The sequence below is a fragment of the Suricata suricatta genome, chromosome 13 (assembly GCF_006229205.1).
Source record: "Suricata suricatta isolate VVHF042 chromosome 13, meerkat_22Aug2017_6uvM2_HiC, whole genome shotgun sequence".
In the NCBI taxonomy this organism is placed as follows: domain Eukaryota; kingdom Metazoa; phylum Chordata; class Mammalia; order Carnivora; family Herpestidae; genus Suricata; species Suricata suricatta.
Window position 1 is genome coordinate 7791394 of NC_043712.1, and position 20828 is coordinate 7812221.

Sequence of the window (20828 nt, forward strand, 5' to 3'; positions counted from 1 at the left end):
GTTACTCTCTGAGAAGACTGTCCTAAGTCCCTCCAGCCCTCAGAGACGTGCCTGCACCCTCTTCGGTACTGAGGACACTTACCTAACGACCTTTGTCTTATTCTGGCTTGGATTTTGCACTGTATCATCTTAGGGTCCTCGTCTGAATGGCAAGACCAATCACTCAGTGGCCTGAGTCGAAACTCGAAGGGCCACTCACTCCCCCCCGCACCCCCGCACATACCCCTCTCATCTTCCTCTCCACTATTGCTCGAATCAATCCCATGGTTCCTGCCACTCGTTCAAACTCTTCTGTCAGCCTCCCTGGCCACTCTGACAGGGCTGCACGCCACCAGCCTTTTCCCACTGCAGCCTAGCTGCCCACCAACGCCAGCTGTTTTCCCCACAGGCAGATCTGATCACGCTATGACCCGTCTTAGGGGCTCAAGACCAAACGTTTCGGTGTGTGGTGAGGCCTTGCTGCTCCCCAGTGGGAAAGCAGGCTTCCACCTATTTTCCCAGGCTCACCGCCAGCCACTCCTCAAGAAGCACTGGCCAAGCGGGACTGTTCACGGTTCCCCGGACACCCAGAGCGCTTTAATGCTGCTGGACTTTGCACATGTCATTACCTTCGTCTGGGAAGGCCTCTCCCACCTCTGCCTGGCAAAGTTCTCACCTTCAAGCATGGCTCCACTGGGTGATCTCCTTGGACTGCCCTAGGGAAGAGCACTTTCCTCAGCCCCCGCATCTGGAAGGAAAGGCTCTCTTTGCATCCCCAGTGCCTGGCACAGGGCCCAGCACAGAACACAGCTACTCAGTGAACTGACATCAGAATTCGTCCAGATTGGAGTCCAGTACGGTACTGCTGTATTCTTTACTGGAATATGTATACATATATATTCATATATATCAAGATGCCCGTGCACGGGGACATTGCATAAATACTTTGCTGCTGACTGCATGGCTAACCACCCTGAGGCTAGGAGATGGGCACTGGAACTAGGCAAACCTACGTTCAAATCCCTGCCTTGTCACAAGCTGTGTGTCCCGGACGTGTCTCTTAGACCTTCCGTGCCTCAGCTACCTCATCTATAAAATGGAGTTAACAATAGCTACCTCATGGGTTTTTCATGAAGACCATAGGAGAAAACGCATTTAGGATGTTTGCACACCTGTCTACGCCCACACCACCCTGAAAGCGCTCTATCTCGTCTGATCTCGGAAGCTAAGCAGGGTCGGGCCTGGTTAGTACTTGGAGGGGAGGATCTTTGCACATGTGCCCGGTACACAGGTCATCAATAAATCGTGTTGAATGAATGAGCGGCCCAGAAGAGGCAGCGGTTCTTAAAGGCACATCTTTACACATCTTTCTAGCCCGTTTTCCAGAGAACCCAACATCTGGTTCCTGGTAGATCAGTTTCCAGTCCTGCCGCTGAGTCTGGGGTCCAGTCCTTGACGGGACTACGTTCACCCTCTCCTGGCTACGGCCTGGTCAGCACTGTGGCTGCCAATCACCAGGTCTTGGTCCCACCCTTAACCATAGAACTCACTAAAAGGGCCCTCCAGGTGCCAACTGTGGGTGCTTCTCTTGTGTCTCATAGGCTCTCTTGCAGTCTTGCCCCCCCACCCCTTTATGTCATGCACGCAGAGCACAGTGGGGCTTGTAGTCTAGAGAAGAGGCAGAGCCGAGCGTGCCCCTGGGTACCAGGGCTCTGTCCTGAGCTCTCTGGAAGCCAGTGAGCTGCCCTTCTCTCTCTGTCGCACCCTCAGGAGATGGAGGGTCTGTCTTGCCAGCAACAGGATCATTTTGCTCTGATAATTTGTTGTTTACTGAAATTTTAGATTTCAGTTTCAGATTCAGTTCTCATATTCTCAAGGGGCCTAAAGAGCCCGTGGTGACTCCACACCTGTCCTGGTTTCCCTGAGGAATCCACTAAGGAACCAGCAATCACGAATTTTTCTAAACAGTGTGAACCTTGTACTTTTTACACTGCATTATCTCTTAAGATCATAAAACGTATCAAAGGCTCCCTCCCCAATTGCCTAAGATATAAAGTTCAGTGGCGCCTGGGTGGCTCAGTCGGTTAAGTGTCCTACTTCGGCTCAGGTCATGATCTCACCGTTCCCGAGTTCCAGCCCCACGTCAGGCTCTGTGCTGACAGCTCAGAGCCTGGAGCCTGTTTCAGATTCTCTGTCTCCCTCTCTGTCTATGCCCTTCCCCTGCTTGTGTTCGGTCTCTCTTTCTCTCTCAAAAATTTTTAAACATTAAAAAAAAGTTTTTAATAAAATAAAATAAAGTTCCGATCCCTTAGCTAGGCACATAAGCTGCTTCGTAACTATTTTGTATTTATTTCATTACTTGTAGGCACGTTTGTAAAAGCAGCGTTTGTCAGCCTTTGCCGCATAGGAGTCACGTGGAGAGCTTCCTAAAGTGCTGGTATTCGTGTCCTACCCCAGACCTCAGAATCGTGGAGGAACGGGCGTAGGCTTCCTTGTTTTAAAGCTCCTGGGGGTTGACTCTCATGTGCAGTCAGCCTTAAGAACCACTGCTTTGACGCCTGTCAACACTGCAGGAACACACTTTTCACGAGCTGAGCCTTGGCTCTGTCGTTCCCCCTGTTCAGAGAGGACTTTCCCCTCGTTCCTGCCCTCATCCTGCCAGGCTGATCTCAACTGTTGCCCCTTTTCTTCCCTGTGCCCCAGCAGAGTAGGGACTCCTAAAGCACTTTCATACATGGTTGGCTACTTGTCTGTCTCCCTGGGTGGGCTGTAAGTTCTGAGAGCGCGGACAGAGAAAGGAGAGTCCTTTGTCGCCTATTCCAGAGCCACGGGGTCAGGACCTCTGGGGCGGGGCTCAGGCAAAGTGTTCACCCGCCGCAGGCGGTTCTGATCCCTGCCCCGGGCTGGGAATGGGAATGGGCTTTCACAAAAGCCCTGGGTATAGTACATATCGATAAATATTTGTCATATTGAACTGATGAGGCATATTGTTTGTTTGTAAGTCAATCACGGGGTTGCACCTTGTTGCCTCTGACTCCCCTAGAGAACCAAGCACCCTGTCTATTCTCTTCTCCATTCCCTTATTCCTCCATCCAGCAGGTGTTTTTGGTAGATCCTAACAAAGCCCTGGGGATTCAGGAGTAAACAGGAAAACCCAGTCACCATCCTCTGGGATGCGAGTCCACTAACACATTAGTTATAGTATACTTATTACTATCATTTCCGAGTAATATTGGGTCCCCCGCCCCGTATTAAAGGGTAAGGAAACGGCCTTATCCCCAGGACGCAGCTGGCACACAGGAGCCATTCTGTAACTGTCTGTTGAACCGAGGCAACACATGTCATAGCGCTCGTCACCATTTGTTAGTATTTATCTGTGTGATTATCTGACTAATGGCTATCTGGTCCAGGAGCTGCAAATCCCCGGAAGACAGGAACTGAATCTGTTTTGCTCCCCGCGCCTGACACAGGGCCTGGCCAGAGGGGGTGCTCAGTGAGCAGTGCTGGGTAAACAAATAATACTCTAGGAAGGCATCACTACGAATAGAAATGAAATCTCCCAACCAAACATCCACTCTTCCCTCCCTGCCTGTTCTCCCCAAAAAAGGTAAAGAGTATTTTCTTCCTGTGCATTAAAGGATTTCGGATCAGCGAGAACATGAGCCCGAGCCCGAACAGATGATGTTTCTTTTACTTACTTACAGATTGACCTGGGACTCTACTTCAGGGTCTTTTGTTGGCCACATCTGAAGAGGCGGGATGCCAAAGGAGAGAGAGGACTTGGCTTTCCATAGAAGAGTCTGTGCCATCTGACTCCCGCAGGGCCCCTTGGTCAGCGGGTCCATCGGTGGGCCTGGAGGCTGGAGTGCTGAGCTGAAACAGAAGCAGTTGGGAAGGCACTGAGAGAAGAGGAATGGGGGGGCAGGTCACTGGCCTGCTCTGACACGCTCACCTAGAGGCCAGTCCCATTGGGAAGTCGGGGGAGGGGGGTAAAGCCAAGGCACTTGCAAGACCCAGGTACTCTACCAAGAAAGCAGCACGCTCTTGCCGCATGGAGGTGATGCCCGGGTGCACCATGGGAGAAGAAGGCGTGCGCCCCAGGACCCGGGCATTCTGAGTGAAACCATCCACTGCGTCAAGAGCCAGTGGGGTCTAAGGTAAAAGAAGGACCAGTGAACACTCAAGCTGTCACCAACTCACTCAGAAGAGGCGACATTTGGTGTGCCCAGGCGGGGTGGGGGCTCGGTCAGTTAAGCATCTGACTCTTGATTTTCCCTTGGGTCATGATTTTGAGGTTCATGGGATGGAGCCCTATGCTGGTTTTCTCTTGGGATTCTCTCTCTTTGCCCCTGTCCCACTTGTGCGCATGCTCTTTCTCAGAATAAGCTTTGAAAAAGAAAAAAGAAATAGGCCACCTTCAGTCAGTAAGAGAAAGCTCTGTCTAGAGTGCTTCTGGAGAATCACTAAGAGGACGGACCTCTCCACCCTCACTATGTGCGTCCAGGAGTGCTGGGGTCTTCTCTCCTCCTTTCCAGTTAAAATATGCAAGAAAAGCCACTAAAGGGGCCCATCTCAGTAACAACTGTGTAGATGAAAAGGACCCCGCTTCAAGAATAAAGGCCCATATAGTACATAAGCAGTAGACTCCTGTTGAACCAAGCTGAGCACGAGAATAAATGGGGAAATGGGTTCCTGCAAGCTGTCTGGCTCCCTTCTTTGACGACACAGTGAGGAAGGTGGGGAAGGTCGGTCCGGGCCGAAGGGATGGCTCTGTTAGGGAAATGGAGGCATCTCTGCTCCTGACTGGCATTGTTTTTGGAGCCAATCAGCAGCCTTCTTCACTCACCCCCACCTCCAGGGACAAATAAGCACACAAAAACCAACTGCTCAGGAAATGCAAAAGGAGAAATAAGAAGCCATCTGAGATGACACTTTGGCCCAAAGCGACTCTTCTTAATGCCTTCTCCATAAAGACCGTGACAAGGCGGAGCACAGAAGGCCGGCTGGCTCCGGCAGCGGTGAGCAAGAGGCATCTGTGCGCGCGGAACCACCATCCTGCCGCGGAGCTGGATGCCAAGAGAAGGGCGTCTATGCAGCCTGGCTGTGTTGAGCCAGACAGGCGCTGCCCACTCGCAAGCTGCTACAGTGGTACCGGCGAGGCTGCAGGCGTGTTAAAAAAGAGAAAAAGTCCACCGTTGCCAGGTCCCCCTGGCATCCTCCTTTGTGAGCGATGACCCAGCTTCCCCCCCCCCCGCCCCCGCCCCGCGTGGCTTCCTGGCCCTGGGGAGTCCACATGCTGCATACCTGAGCCAGCCTTCCAGATCCTCTTAGCCTGGGATGGCTTTGGGCTATTTCTCTTGGCACCAACCAGACAGACATCAAAGGCTCAAGCCTTCCACATTCAACAAACAAGAAGCAAGGTTCTCGGACGTTACCAGATACTGTTTACTCAGTGGGACACCCCCCAAGTCTTCTGAAACCCAGGCTCCCGAGAATTTATGGCTGCCTTAAAAACTAACCAACAGGGGCGCCTGGGTGCTTAAGCGTCCGGCTTCGGCTCAGGTCAGATCTCACAATTCGTGGGTTTGAGCCCCGCATCAGGCTCTGTGCTGACAGCTAGCTCAGAGCCTGGAGCCTGTTTCAGATTCTGTATCTCCCTCTCTCTCTGACCTTCCCCTGCTTGTGCTGTCTCTCTCTGTCTCTCAAAAATAAATAAAAAGCATTTTAAAAAAAACCTAACCAACAAACAAACCATGAAGCAGGGCTTCTGGGTGAGAGATGCAATTTTTCTTTCCTTTTGAACCCTCTACATTTTTTAAATTACAAAAAAGTAAAATATTTATATGCAAAAAATTTATTAAGATTGTGCTCCTAGGGGCACCTGACTGGCTCAGTCGGTTAAACATCTGACTCTTGATTTCAGGCTCAGGTCGTGAGCTCACGGTTCGGGAGTTCAAGCCCCACATCGGGCTCTGTGCTGACAGCGTGGAGCCTGCTTGAGACTCTGTCTCCTCCTCTCTCTGCTCCTCCCTTGCTCACGGTCTCTTTCTCAAAATAAATGTAAGTAATCTTAAATTTTTTAAATTTTAAATGTTTATTTTTGAGAGCGAGACAGAGCATTAATGGGGGAGGGGCAGAGAGAGAGGTAGATACATTATCTGAAGCAGGCTCCAGGCTCTGAGCCATAGGCACAGAGCACAACTCGGCACTTGAACTCATGAACCATGAAATCATGACCTGAGCCGAAGTCGGACGCTGAACTGACTAAGCCACCCAGATGCCCCAATAAAAATAAACTTAAAAAAAAAAAAAGCGCTCCTACAAGAAGCCCACAAAGGAGTGGAGGAAGCAGGGCCAGCCCATGAGGTTTCCTTTGCAGGTAAAGTCCTCTGCGTGGACAGCTTCAGGTTGGGTGAGCTGGCTGTCCAAAGTGGCCACCACTTGCCCCGTGGGACCACTGAGTAACTGAAATGTGGGCAAAGTGAGATGTGGAGGCATGAAATACACACTGATTTCAAAGAGTGAGTACTCAGAGAAAAGGATTTCGAACATCTTGTTAATAACTTCTGTATTGATTACGTGATTCTAATGATCCTAGAACTAATCTTAATGTGGCCACCAGAAACTGTAAAATCACCTATGTGGCTCGCGTGATATTTTGGACAGCACCTCAGCTGTCCTGCCTGAGACAAGTTGCCGACGGCCACGGGCGCGGTTAGGGGCGAACCCCCAGGTGTGCGGAGCCTGCACAAGTGCACAGAGCAGCTCCAGAGGAGTGGGGGCAGCGCATCTGAGAAGAGTCCAGGCCGGTGTGGATGTCGGAGGCACAGCGCATTACAGAGGGGAGGGGAGGAGAGCCCAGAAACGGTGAGGGGACCTGGGGGTATCTGGCTGTGCCCACCACATGCCCACCTCGACTCCCTTCCCACTTCTGGCTGCCAGAGTGGTGGATCTGCAGTGCTCCACTCTCTACCTAGCTGCAAAGCCTGCTGGGACATTTACATACGGAGACCCGCAATGTTCTGGCACTTTGTTCCGACCTCAACATACTCTTAGACATCTCTGTTAATCACCACAGGTACAGCTATTTTTTTTTTTTTTTTTTAGTTTTATTTAAGTAATGTCTACACACCAAGTGGGGCTTGAACTCACAACCCTGAGATCAAGAGTTGCACCCTGAGCCAGTCAGGTGCCCCTAAGGGCACATCTTCAATATGGAATATGACAGAATGAGATAAACCTTATATATTGCTTCCATTCAACCTTTTAGTTTATTTTAACCTCTAAACGCTTCGATTATTTCATTGTCTTAACATGTGATTCTCTAGCCCTTGAATCTTTAAGTTTGTTTAAAAATACTTGAATGCTAGCTCTTTTAGACTTTGCCTGCCATTTAATTGTATACGTTTGCCATAACTTTGCCCTTTGAGTTTCGCTTTTTTTTTTTAACCTTTCAAGCTACTTCTTGAGCTTCATTTTCTAACTGTTCAAGTTCTGTCTCGTCACTGTTCGTTTTAATCCTTTTATTCATTTGTTATCTTTTTTTAGGCTTAACTTCCCAATTTTAAAAAAACGTATGTTCCTCTTAATCTCCTCTGACATTTTATCTTTATGGTCTCGCTCTTTAATATATTTAGCGGTTGAGGAACTTCTTGGAAGGATGGCAGAGTAAGTGTGCATTGACAGAATTCCTTGGAACCCGTGGAAGTAAGCAAAAATAACCCAATATATAGAAGAAACTTTCTGAAATAAGAGAATGGCCAAATTCCATGCTCTGAAGATCCGCTATACACAGTACGTGTGGACAAATCTGAAAGCGAACACCACCTTCTACCATCTTACGTAAGGTGGGGGAGGTGAGCAAGAACATTCCAAAGGCCTGACAATACCTGCTTTGGAGGAATGAGGCCTGGAGACCTGGGCAAGACTGGGAAGAAGCTGTTTCCTCTTCTCTCTCCCTCGTGTCCACTGCCCCAGCATGCTAATAAGAAGGCTGGCCTAATCTCAAGAAAGGCTAAAGGCGAGAGGAAAAGTCCGTCTCAGGAGCCGTTTGACCCTCGTGAAAGATACTAGCCAAAGTACATGAGTCCACCACAAGAAGGGCCGTGGGTCACGGGACATGACACTGACCCAGGCCCTCTTTGTGGGGCCTGATTGCCCTGGAAATTCCAGGTGGGTCCTGCCATGACCTCACACACACCCCCGGGCACAGGGGCTGGCAGATGGGAGCAAGAGCCCAAGGGGAGCACAGAAGGACAGATGGCACATTCCTACGGTCTCTGGCCCCTTCCTGCTGCATGAGGAGCGTCGAGGCCGGACCTCCAGCTCCATCTCTGACAGAGAAGACGCACCGCTGCTCAGACGGCCAGGGAAGGGAGTTGAGGTAAATCCGCCCACGTTATTAAGGTAAACCGAGACCTGGACAGAACTGCTTCAGTTCCGAAACAAACAGGCAGGAATAAACCTGCACAGGACTTTTGAAAAAACAACGTTTGCCAAAGGCAGCTGGAGAGTATACGCCAGAAGATTTTTTAGCGGGCATCGGATGCTACCTGTAAGAGCTTTGTTTTCTAAAAATCAAAACAAAACCAACCCCCCTCAAAAAAAACCCCAAGAACTCTCTCAAAACAAAAAAACTCTCTTTCAAAAAACTGAAACAGGGCGCCTGGGTGGCTCAGTCAGTTGAGTGCTGACTTCAACTCAGGTCGTGATCTTGTGGTCCGTGAGTTCGAGCCCCATGTCAGGCTCTATGCTGACAGCTCAGAGCCTGGAGTCCGCTTTGGATTCTGTGTCTCCCTCTCTCTCTGCTCCTCCCCCACTCGCACTCTGTCTCTCTCTGTCTCTCAAAAATAAATAAACATTAAAAAAATAAAAAACAAGGACTCTCACAAAACAAAAAATCAAAGAGTACAACAGACAGTCTTCATACGGCTCTAGGTAAAATGAAACGTGTAGAGTTTTCCCCGCTCAAGTTGTAGCTCCCAAGCCCTCAGTGTGCCTTGAGTGTTAGTGTCGTGCATCTTAAGGGATGTGAGTAAAGAGACATGTGACCTGCTCCACAGCGAGCTCTCTGCTGATGGCCGCGAGGAAGCGACAGCAGCCACTGAGCGGAACTCAGCCAGGCACCCCGGGTGGGGACCAGCAGCTGCCGGAGGCTGAGGCCAGGTCTGGCTAGGCCCCGGGATGCAGCAGGAAAGAGACCATGGACGGACCCCACTGGGGCACCAGTGCTTTTTCCGATGCTGGGAGGCAGACCCCCAAAGGCAGCAAAGCGACATAAAAGGCAACAAGGTCTCAGTTCTGGCACCTTCGAAGCGGCCGACCTCTCCCTCAGTGCAGGCTGCACTCATCACAGAGCTTCCGCAGACATCCCAGAAGGACGCCTTCTGGGAGCCACACCCTCTCCCTTGTGTCCTTGATCTTTCGCATTAATCCTCGCTCTGATTATTGGCTGAAAACCACCTCAATCAAGCACAAATCATCAGTCTTGCCTCTCTTCAAATCAATGTCAGCTTTTGGGGTCTGAGATGGGTCAGCGGTCAAGGGAGGGAGCAGAGCTCGGGGCACGGGAAGGCAGAGTCCCTCTGTCCCCAAATGCTGGGCATTTGTTTGCTGGGACCCCCCTCCACTAGAGTTCTCCCCATGAGAGCAGGAGCCCCGGCCGTCGTGTTCACGGGTGCCCCTGGCGCCTGGCACACAGAAGTACTTGCTACTTGCTGAATGAGCAGGTGACCGTGTGAACGCGAACCGTAAGGGGAATCCTCGCTTGGAAGAGGGAGGCTGTGTCGGTCTGTTTTGGCCTTTCTTGAGTGAAGTCACTGGTGGCTTGAGACAGACCGCTGTGGGACCTGCTCTAGTTCTTTGCGTGTCTCTGACAGGCAGCTACTTTGTGAGCCTTGTGACAAGTGCATGGAGCAAAGACGATCCATCTGGGAAACATCGATCCGGGCCTGATATACGGCACTGACGCTGGAAAATGCCTAATGGCTGGCAGCCCCTCTAAAGACACTTTTCTCTCCCATCATAAGATGCAAGACAGGAACTCATGTCCTCACTTCCATTTGTGCTAAAATTATAGAATCACTGACAGGGATAGTCGGCAAATCTACTTCAGCCAGCTATCCGAGGCCTGGTTTCTCATTTTTACCTCCTACAGGAACCTTCACTGGCTTGCTACTAACTTTTGATCCGTGTGTCTAATTTATTTTTCCTGTGATTGAAGAAAGATGCTGTTTGTGGCGGACTCCGTGGAATGCCTTGCTCAGTACCCGTTTTGGCCCCAGTCCGGTGCGCAACAGTTAGAAAGCGGGAACGTCAATGCCCTACCCTTCGTTGCAGTTCAGAGTTCTGCAGATGAACTTGATTCCATAAATCAGATGCACTCACGAGAGCCTCTCATTCAGAACAAAGCCTGGCCGATGCAGAAAGAGGATACAGGGTGCCATCTTGCTTTTGGAGATCATGGCAGAGCTGCCGTGGTTCTGGATTCGGCAGCTTCTTGAATCAACAGCTTTCTGAAGCCTCAGTGGCAGCTTTGGGATCAAGCAGAGTTGGTGGTGCGGCTCTGCAGCTAGCTAAGGGGGTGGCAGCTGCCTGACCCGTCAGCCTCTTGTTCTAAATGGCAGGCTTCCTGCTCAGGGCAGCGCACAGTGGTTCTGGGGCCTAGGAGCTGCTCCTGTGGGATCAGACTAGAGTCTGCGACCCGCCCTGCCAACACCTTTGTAAGCACTCACTGCCCTGCGTCACAGTTTAAATCTCATTCTGCTCACCGCAGGTAGGGCGAATTCTGTTGTCCGCAACCGACTCCCAAACGACTGGCCTGAGATGCCTCCGAGAGGGATGTTTTGTCAGGTTGGAGTTTGAGCTTAACGGTTCATGGGACCTTGTGCAGAGCACAGAGCAGGGCGAGGTTTTCTTCTGTGCGGGGGCAACGGTGGGTATAGCCTCCAGTGGCAACAGCACGAGACTATGGACTTTTCCGGAATATGTAGAAATTCTACCTTTGAATATCAGAGAGAGCATGCTTAGAGCACGAAGCATTAATGCTCCCAGAGCGAAGAGGTGCTGAAGGACGAGCAAAAGAACAGCACGCTAATTGCAGGTGCTTCTCGGGTCATGTTGGAGTGGGTAACGATTATGCTATGCCCGTCCCTGGCCAGCGGATCACCACTTTGCGTCCTTTCAAGTGTGCCACCAAAAATTGGTGTATCCACAAGTGTGCTGAAACACAAAAGACTTGAGGAATACTAGTCTAACCTATAGATGCTTTAACATCTCCAGTAATACAAATTTGGCTGCAACTCAAAGCAAGCCATGCTGGCATGGGGTGGACTGAGTGCTGGAAGGCACTTTCATGTACTGAGCCCGACCTGTTTTACTGTCCCTCGCACCCGCTGTGATTTGAGGTCTAGCCCAGGGCCATACACACAGTGCGGTGGGCCCGATTCCTTTTTCATTTTTCACGCTTTCAAATCCGGGCAGGCAGCTCTTATATCCTCTGTGAATTTTCTCTTTATCAAGTAAAACACCCTCTCCCCCTACTGAAATCTTTTCTCTTTGCTGGATCAGTCCCATTGGACATAAACAACTTTATAAAACAAAAGCGAGGGGCGCCTGGGCGGCTCAGTCGGTTAAGCCTCCGGCTTCGGCTCAGGTCAGATCACGTTCATGGGTTCGAACCCCGCGTCGGGCTCTGTGCTGACAGCTAGCTCAGAGCCTGGAGCCTGCTTCCGGTTCTGTGTCTCCTTCTCTCTCTGCCCCTCCCCCTCTCATGCTCTGCCTCTCTCTGTATCAAAAATAAATAAAACATCAAAAAAACCCCAAAAACCAAAAAACAAACAAACAAAAGCGAAAGCAGAAAAATCCAAGTCAAAACCAAATAAAACCAACCAACAATTTTTCAGCTCATAGCCCCTCCACGCCGGCGGAGAGCTCACTGCATTCACGGTTTCCAGTCCCTTTCCTTGATCTCTTGAAGCCAGGCCAGTGCGACTTTCATTCTCACTGTTCCAAAGAAGCTGTTCTTGTCAAAGGCCACCAATGACCCCATGACACTAAACCCTACAGTCAACTGAGGCTAAAAATCCCACCAGTCAATTCTAAGGTCTTCCTCTTGTTTGACCTATCACCACATTTGACACAGAGAATCGTGCCCTCTCTGTTTTTTTAGACTGTTTATACTGATTTCCCCCAAATGAAAAAAAGGGCTTTTTAAATTACATCATGTATCCATGACATAATGGTTTCACATTTAACTCTCAAAGTTTGAATTTTAGGTGGGATTTACGTGAACAGTTAATGAAAGTCCATCAAATTAGAGTCGCCCTTTCTGACTAGGGAAGTTTAGTTAGTGATTCCTTTTCCCTAAAGTCTGCTGGTTTCCTCCCCCCCGCCCCCCATTTGTTTCCGTCTCCTGTTTCACCACAATTCATAGTCGCAGTGCTGGAACAAAACCCTTAATGGACTCTCAAAAACGTCCTACCTGAAGTCCCTCTCTGAGCTTCCCAACGAGGGAGCGACAGAGCACACAGGGCTGCTGAGCATTTGAAATGCGTCCAGTCTCAACTTAGACGCTGGGAGTGTAAGACACACTGGGATTCAGAAAAAGTACCAGAAGAAAAGCTCAGCTATCGGCATCATTTTAACGTTGATTACATGTTAAAAGGGCCATGGTTTGGATACAGTGCGTTTGAGAAAATAAACTACTAAAATTAATTTCACCTGTTTCTTTTTACTTTTTAAGATCTGGCTACCAGAGGGGGCGCCTGGCTGCCTCAATCAGTAGAGTACGTGACTCAATTTCAGCGGCGTGAGTTTGAGTCCCACGTTGGGCGCGGAGCCTACTTAAAAAAAAGAAAGGAAAGAAAAGGAAAGGAAAGGAAAGGAAAGGAAGAAAGAAAGAAAAGATATGGCTCCCAGAAAACTTTAAATTCCATTTGTAATTCTACATACTTGCTACAGGACCAGAAGAAGCCACTCACTTCTTTTCACTTAACGTCTATCAATATCCTCAATATTTTTCTAAGTCAGAAAACAGACACGGACATCAATCTTTTTAATCTTTTTGGCATCAAATTATTAGTATTACATTGATATGCTCCCCATGGTTTTTTGTTTTTACTTTCACAAGCAATCTTACACGAACAGCCTTTAACATAACCCTCCTCCTCGGGCAGCGACACCTCATTGCTAACCCGTATCTGCTTCCTGTCCTCTAAGAACCTCGCTCCGGAGACAAGCAGATGTGCGGCTCCCACTCCCCCACATCTCTGCACTCGCATGTGCTGCTGCAGAATCTCCCCCCAGGAACAGCAGCAGTGAGTCTCGCTGTACGGGCCAGATCTCTGGTAATTTTCTTATAGCACCGTGTGTCAGGCTCGTCTCTGTTCAGATCTTCAACTCTGGAACCCAGACAACCAAACATAATTTCGCGTATTAACCTTCTAAGGCAAAATGAATTTGACTATTGCCTTCCTCTGAGAAAGGAAGCTGGTTTGTATTAACTTAAACTCTTGGTGAGTAATAAAACTTGTTTTTTTTTCCCTTAGAAGAACAGACATAATATGAAAATTAATTTTCTTCTGTTGGCCCTAAGAGCCCATTATGTCAGCCCAATACAAGACAGCTCTTAATAATCCTTCCCAGGAAGACTGCTGTTTTTCCAAAAGAAAACGGACAGTGGCAGATTTCTTTGTGATTAAATACTTAACAGTCCAACCCAAACACAAAGAATAACTAACATAATGTAGAGGAACGAAGACGATGAAAACAGCCCGCATTAAAATAATTGTTTACAAAACTACCTGGCGAGGAGAGAGTCTCCTGGAAAAAAAAGAAGGAAAAAAAAATCAAAGAATCTGGAAGTCGGGAGAAACACAAGGAAGAAGAAGGCAATATAATGCATAAGGGATAATTGTTCTTTTGTGATCCTATCTTGGCCTCGAAAGCCACGTTCAGGGACAAGAAAGCATTTGTCTCGGCATAGAATGTATTCCCACAAGGTGGGGGTTATATGCATTCCTAACAAGGAAGCCACTATGTAGGAAGCAATATTTGAGAAAGGAGAAAATATGTTTTCTATTTGTGATTCAAAATCACGTCTATGTAGGGCTCTGCACCCACTGCGGCTAAAGTTAGCACACTTTCAATGCTCAACGAAGGTAGTCATTTACAATGAGAACTAAAAGATGCAGAAATCCCAATGCTATGACTCTGGGGTGGCATCAGGGTGTCTGTATTTTGAAAAGCTTCCTAGATATGATGACACATGTTTTTTGAGGGGTCCACCCACTATCCAGTCCCCTTCTGGTAATAGCACTATGGTTTTTCCTTTGGGCAATCACTGCCTCTTGGTCTCTATGAATGGAAGCAATGGAATCCCTCTGTTCTGGGTTGGGCACTTGACCCAGGCCTGGCCAATTAGCACATTTTACCCCTTCTGGGCAAAAAGATTGGTTCAAGCATGAGCATACAAGCCAAGAGATACAATGAATCCCAAGCTAGGGAAACATGCCCTAGAACGACTGAAAGAGAGGTCCTAGCTTTCTGCTGGGATTGTATACTGGTAGAAAGTAAGACCACAGTGCCTGGGCGGCTCAGTTGGCTAAGCGTCTGACTTCGGTTCAGGTCACGCACTCGAGGTCGGTGGGTTTGAGCTCCGAGTGGGGCTCTGTGCTGACAGCTCAGAGCCTGGAGCCCACTGTGGATTCTGTGTCTCCCTCTCCTCTGCTCCTCTCCCGCTTGCCCTCTGTCTCATTCTTCTCCCCCTCAAATATAAATAAGCATTAAAAATTTTAATTAAAAAAAAGTTAAGCCCAAAATAGTTAACTGTCTTTGCCTAAATGCGGAAAGACCTGGAAAACAAAGTGAACCCAGAGAATGAAGAAAGCCTATGGATAACATTATTTGAGCACCTGGGTCTACCCTATCCCAAAGCTTGCTTGGTTTCCTCCAGAATGCTGCAATTGCATGAACCAATAAGAAAAATGAATGCGTTCCTAATCGAGCTACGGAAGACGCTCGAGGATCACACCTGCGTAGCCAGGAGTAAGGCCCACTTGGCCACTGGGTCTGCACCCCACAGTCGGAGCCGTCACTTCCTACTGGGCATCGGCGCCGCAGCCATTGTCGCTGCAGTAGCTATAAAGGCAGAATCATGAATGATTCGTGGCAAATACGAGGCAAGCTTTGACTTCCTCATTCGGGAAAGGTCACAGAGTTGCCCAATAACAAAAAGCTTGCAGTAGTGGGCTCCTTGAACTTAGACTTAATAAGCAGAAGGTGATCAGCTGTGAAGACTGCTGTAAAAAAAAAAAAAAAGATTTCTGCATGGCCCTCACAGGGTGGTTTTCAAAATCTGTCCCTGGACCAGCAGTATTGTAAGCTTGTTAGAAATACAACTCATAGGGGCGCCTGGGTGGCTCAGTCAGTTAGGTGTCCAACTTGGGCTCAGGTCATAGTCTCACGGTGCATGAGTTCAAGCCCCACGGTAAAAGCTGTGTTGCAAGCTCAGAGCCTAGAGCCTACCTCAGATTGTGTCTCCTTCTCTCTCTCTGCCCCCACCCTTACTTGCACTGTGTCTCTCTCTCTCAAAAATAAACATTTAAAACATTAAAAAAAAATTACAATTCATAGGGGGGCACCTGGGTAGCTCAGTTGGTTGGGAGTCTGACTTCGGCTCAATCATAATCTCATGGTTTGTGAGTTTGAGCCCTGTGTCGGGCTCTGTGCTGACAGCTCGGAGCCTCGGAGCCTGCTTTGGATTCTGTGTCTCCCTCTCTTTCTGCTCTCCCTAGCTCACCCTCTCTCTTTCTCTCTCTCTCAAATAAAATAAAATAAACATAAAAAAGAAAAAAGGAAATAAACACAATTCATAGACCTACCCAGAGATAGTAAATCACAATCTGTGGGGGTGGGGCCCAAGAACTGTTTTGAGAAGCCTCCTGGTGATTCTCATACGTGTTCGGTCTGAAAACCACAGTATTTAGACAACAGGGCCTCGGTTCCCAAACAGTTTCCTGAGCCCCGTCCCCGTCCCCGGAGATTCTGATTCAGCACATTTGAGCTTGGGCTTGAGAATCTGCATTTCTAACAAGTTGATGCTTTGGTCCAGAGACCACACTTGAAGAACCCTGAGAGGCTAACCTAAGTGATGCTGACAGTCTCTGACCTTTAGAATTTGCCTTTCAAATTCAATGCTACTGTGTAACCCTAATACGGTGGCTCACATGTGGCTCAGCTCCATGACCTGTTGCAGCCAAAATGACGGCACAGCAAATGGAGCCATTTAAAAGAGCTCTAGTTCATCAACTGTATTTCTTAATCACCACAAAGTCACAAAAGGTAATTGGTATATATCTTTGAGCCACAAAAACAAGAGGGAGACCTCCCTCATACAAGGTGGGGGAGTTTCTGTATCTCTCACCTCTAAACGCCCCCTGGGAGTTTTTTTGAGGCCGTTTCCACCAGTGCGCTGTGTACCCAGTGTCCTCCTCAATCCCTCTCTTCCTAAATCTGCAGCTCAAAAATGCAAAAAAAGCAAGGCAGGACTTCGCTCTGAGGGTAGAGGAGAAGGAAAAATTGAATGGATAAAGCTAGAATTTTAATGAGGCAAGAGGAAGGGAAAGGTTGAGAACTTGCATATAAATGTTGATCATTTTTGTCCGTAACAGTTGCTATTTAGTAATGCTTTGTGCCAGATCCTGTTTTTAGTGCTTTGCATAAATCAGTTCACCGACATGGACATCAGTCCCGCAAGAGAGGCGGTACTGTCATTTTACAAATGGGTTAACCAAAGGTCAGCAACTTGGCCGAGGCCACACACATGACAAGTGAAAAGACAGAAACTTGAACCCAGGTGTGTCTCACTCGGAAGCCCTTGTTCTGGAACACAATCGGATCCGCCCTTGTACAAAATGAGGACAAACATATCTAGGACAAGTGGTTTAATAGCCTGAGTGTCTTGCCCCCTGGACTCCAGGTTTCTGAGCTGGTCTCTCTCATTGCCGCCTGGCCGGATGCCTGACGCCTGGGCCACACCTTCCTCCTTTACATGCATCACGGACCGTACTGGCCTGACAGTTAGCCGGGCTGACCCTGGATGTTTAGCAAAGACAGCTGCCATTTTGACAGTAATGCTTTTTTTCCCCTGATGTCAACAAGATGATTGAGTAAATACGGTTAAACCAGATTCTGAAAGGCCCTATCCATGCGATAGTGGCATTTAAACTTTTTGCACAACAGGAAATGAGAAGTTATTGAGGACTTTGGAGTAAGGGAGGCTAATCTGGCAGCATGCCCACAAGTGAGGCTGACGCTCTGATCCCTGGCTGTCCATCAGAATCACCTGCGGAGCCTTCTAAGCACCTCCACACCCCATTACCACCCTGAACTTTCTAGAACAAGAGGCCTGCTGTAGGGACCCACACACTCAGTGTGGTTAAGCTATATCACAGGTCATTTTTCTTCTCTCGGCCCTAATTGTCCATTATGTCAACCCAGTAGAAGCCAGCTGTTAATAGTTCACCTTAAAAGTGAGATAATTGTTTGAATGAATTAAAGAATTTTTTTGAGAGAGAGAGAGCGTGCAACCTTGAAAGAGAGAGCAGAGGAGGGGCAGAGGGGGAAGTGGGAGGGAGAGAGAGAGAGAGAAAAAGAGAGAGAGGATCTCAAGCAGACTCCATGCTCAGGGCAGAGCTGGAGTTGGGGCTCTATCCCAGGACCCTGGGATCATTAACTGAGCCAAACTCAAGAGTCCGAAGCTCAACCAACTGAGCCACCCAGGTGGCCCAAGAGGAATTTTTTTTATAAGCAACAAAAAAAAAGAGAAGCTGTATGAGGTGCCTGGATGGCTTGGCTGGTTAAACATCCGACTTCAGCTCAGGTCATGATCTCACAGTTTGTGGGTTCAAGCCCTGTATCGGGCTCTGTGCTGACAGCTCAGATTCTGTGTCTCCCTCTCTCTCTGCTCCTCCCTCACTCGCACTCTGTCACTCTCTCAAAAATAAACAAACATTTAAAAATTAAAAAAAATAAGAGAAATTGTAGATGAACATCTAATTCCAGTTAGCAAATTATTTTCTAATTAAGTATACACAGGAGGAATAGATTTGACTAAATTTTTTAAAATAACAAAAACTATCAAAAAACATCAAGTTAAAGGCAACTAATGAACTGCGAAAAATATGCACTACATGTTTGACCAAAAAAATTAATTTCCTTAATAAGTAAAAAGTACTTCAATCCAATAAGGAAAAGATAAACATTCCAAAGGAAAAATGGACAAAGTACATGCAAATGTATTTCATTTCAAAAAAGAAATACAAATTACACATAAATATGAGAAAAGTTTCACCTCGCTACTACACAAAGAAATTCAAATTAAAACCAGGGGCTACTCTGGCAAACATTTATAGATGATACTACCTCGCATTGTGAGTGGGAAAAACAGGCACATTTACATGGTTTTGGGCGGACTGACAACTGACATGACTTTCTGGTGGGCAATTTGGCATTATGCTTCAGAAGCCTTTAAAATGTCCCTTTCCTTGGATCCAATCATTTCCATCACTTCTATAAACTTACCTTAGGGAAATGACTAATGCACATGGATTCGCTGTGTCCTTGGTAAGAGTAAAAAACTGCTAAGTAAAACATTGCATGTAGGCTAATAAAAAAAAATGGGCTAAATGAATTGCACTGCAACAAACAAGTTATTTTTGCAATCAGAAAACTGGTACTCATTATTTCTAAGGTCTACACGATATTGTCACGGACTGTTAAACAGAGAAGAGAACCCTGGAGAAATGAGGTAGTCTTTCAGGTATGACGTCATGAAGACCAGGGAGTGCGTGGTAAAAGAGGTCAGAGGAAGAGAAAAATATTCTAAACCGGCACTGTCCAAGAGCATAAACATTAGTCACATGTGGCTATGTAATTTAAATTAATGAAAGTAAAATGAAACTTCAAATGCAGTTGCTTAGTTGCACTAGCCATATTTCAAGTGCTCGGTAGCCACAGGTAGCTAGTGGTGCAGTATCGGGCCACACAGATTAAACAGAATGTTCCCATCACTGCAGAAAGTTCTATTGGACAGCACTGACCTAAATGTTCTACCTCAGGCCTGGATCCAGTTTTTGGCTCATCTCTTGGTACATTTCTCCCCCCATCTTGTGTGCTCCAACGGCAAGTGTAAGGGCCAGAAGGGCAGAAAGAGATCTGCCTGGCTCGCCCAGACTCGTGGGGGAGATGTGCTATCCAGGTGATTACACACAGCGGATGTGGGAAAGCAGGTAGATTACTGATACAGTACAGAGCTCAGCCTGGGATTCAAGGAAGACTTCCCAGAGGAGGGAACAGGCGTTACCCAAAGAGTAAAAAGACTTCTCACTAGGGCAAAGAGCATGATAAGAGTAAAGGCACTGATGAAGAAAAGGCACAGCAGAGGCAAAGAATGACCAGCTGGTCAGGCATTTACTCATTCAATAGCTAGTAAGTGTGATGGCCCAGGCCTGTGGCAGGCTCTGGGGACAGAGCAGTGAACAGGACATGGATGGTCTCTATCCTCACGATGCTCACACTGGCATGGGGCAGGAGGGGTGGGGCAGTCTGTGCAAGGGCCTCCCACCTCCCATTAAGGGTCCTGGTTTGTCAGCCTCGCTGTTGATCCTCCTTTTCTGCCTCAGTGGGGACCAGAGTCCCACCTCCTATCTTCCTTCATGTCCCCACCCCAGTGCCCATCACTGGGAGACAGAGAGCTCCTGGAGAGGGGGGTTTTGGTAAGACCCCTCCAGCAGCCAGTGAGGATGTGGATCCGAGAGGTGGTTGAATAAAGCCAGAAAGTCTAGTTGGGAGGCTACTGGAGTCACCTAGTAGAGGCCGGGGGCCTGGAAAAGGGCAGGGCCGACTTCAGCGAGGCGGGTGCGGGAGCGGGAGAAGGCACACTTCGAGTTAAGAAAATGCCCGCCGAGGGAAGCGGTCTGGCAGAGCAGAGTGAGTGGAAGGCGTGTCCGTGGAGCAAGGTGCCAGGGAGGAGAAGGAACGGAACAGGACAGTTTCGGGAGAGTTCCCCAGGTCGAACAAGAGGGGGTCGGCATGGGCAAGGGCTCCCCCTGCGGAGGAAAGGCGGCGGCGGGTCGGAGGGGCACCGGGGGCCGGCGCGTTGGGGGCCACACCACACGAGGATGGGCGGGGCTGTGAGGCAGCAGGTGCGCGTTACCTGCGGAGCCAGGCGGGGGAGGCTGGGGCTGGCCTGGTTCCTGGGGCAGCGCAGAGAGGCTCCCGCAGGAGGAGACCTCCCCGGGACTTCAGGGGACTATTTCCCAACCTTGTCCTTGAGCATTTCTAAGAGGCTGCACGGCACATTCTCCACAGCTCGAAATCCGCCCGGAGCCGGCTCCGCTCGGGGCCTGCCTCAGCACCGACGCCTGGGGGGGCGTCTCGTCGGGTGTGGAGTCCAGACGCTCGCTGGTTCTTCTCTGGGGCGACCCCCTCCCTCACCTGCCGCTCGGGCGGCCCAGCCCCCTTCGACCCCCGGCCGCTCGGCCCTGGCTCCTCGCCGGATCCCCTCAGAACCCCCCCTCCCAGCGACCCCTCCCCACGCCGCAGCCTCTCAGCCCTCAGTCCCCCCAGGGTGCCCCCCACCCACCACGTGGCCGAGTCCCCGCTTCCGCCCCTCCCGGCCGCACCCCTACCCAGCCGCTGTACCTGGGGCTCTCAAAGCTGCACCCCCTGCGCCGCAGCGCCGCCCTCTTCTGCCGCAGAAGCGCAGCGGCCGCCCCGCCGGGCTCCGGCTCCATCGCCCCGGGCGGGGGCCGCGGGCTCGGACGCACTCGGGTGGGCTCGGGCCTCGG

The 20828-nt window shown here is 49.2% G+C and overlaps 1 protein-coding gene across 1 annotated transcript in view; it reads right to left on the reverse strand.

The window, feature by feature from the left end:
- GARNL3 (GTPase activating Rap/RanGAP domain like 3) overlaps positions 1–20800 on the reverse strand; it is a 141549-nt gene extending 120749 nt beyond the window's left edge. The window contains exons 1-2 of the mRNA XM_029921076.1: positions 20683–20800; positions 3682–3852 (exon numbers count right to left, since the gene is read on the reverse strand). Of these exons, the coding sequence (XP_029776936.1) occupies positions 3682–3852; positions 20683–20774 (263 nt within the window). The 5' untranslated portion in view covers positions 20775–20800. The remainder of the gene's footprint in view (positions 1–3681; positions 3853–20682) is intronic.
- Between the last annotated feature and the right edge of the window lie 28 nt (positions 20801–20828).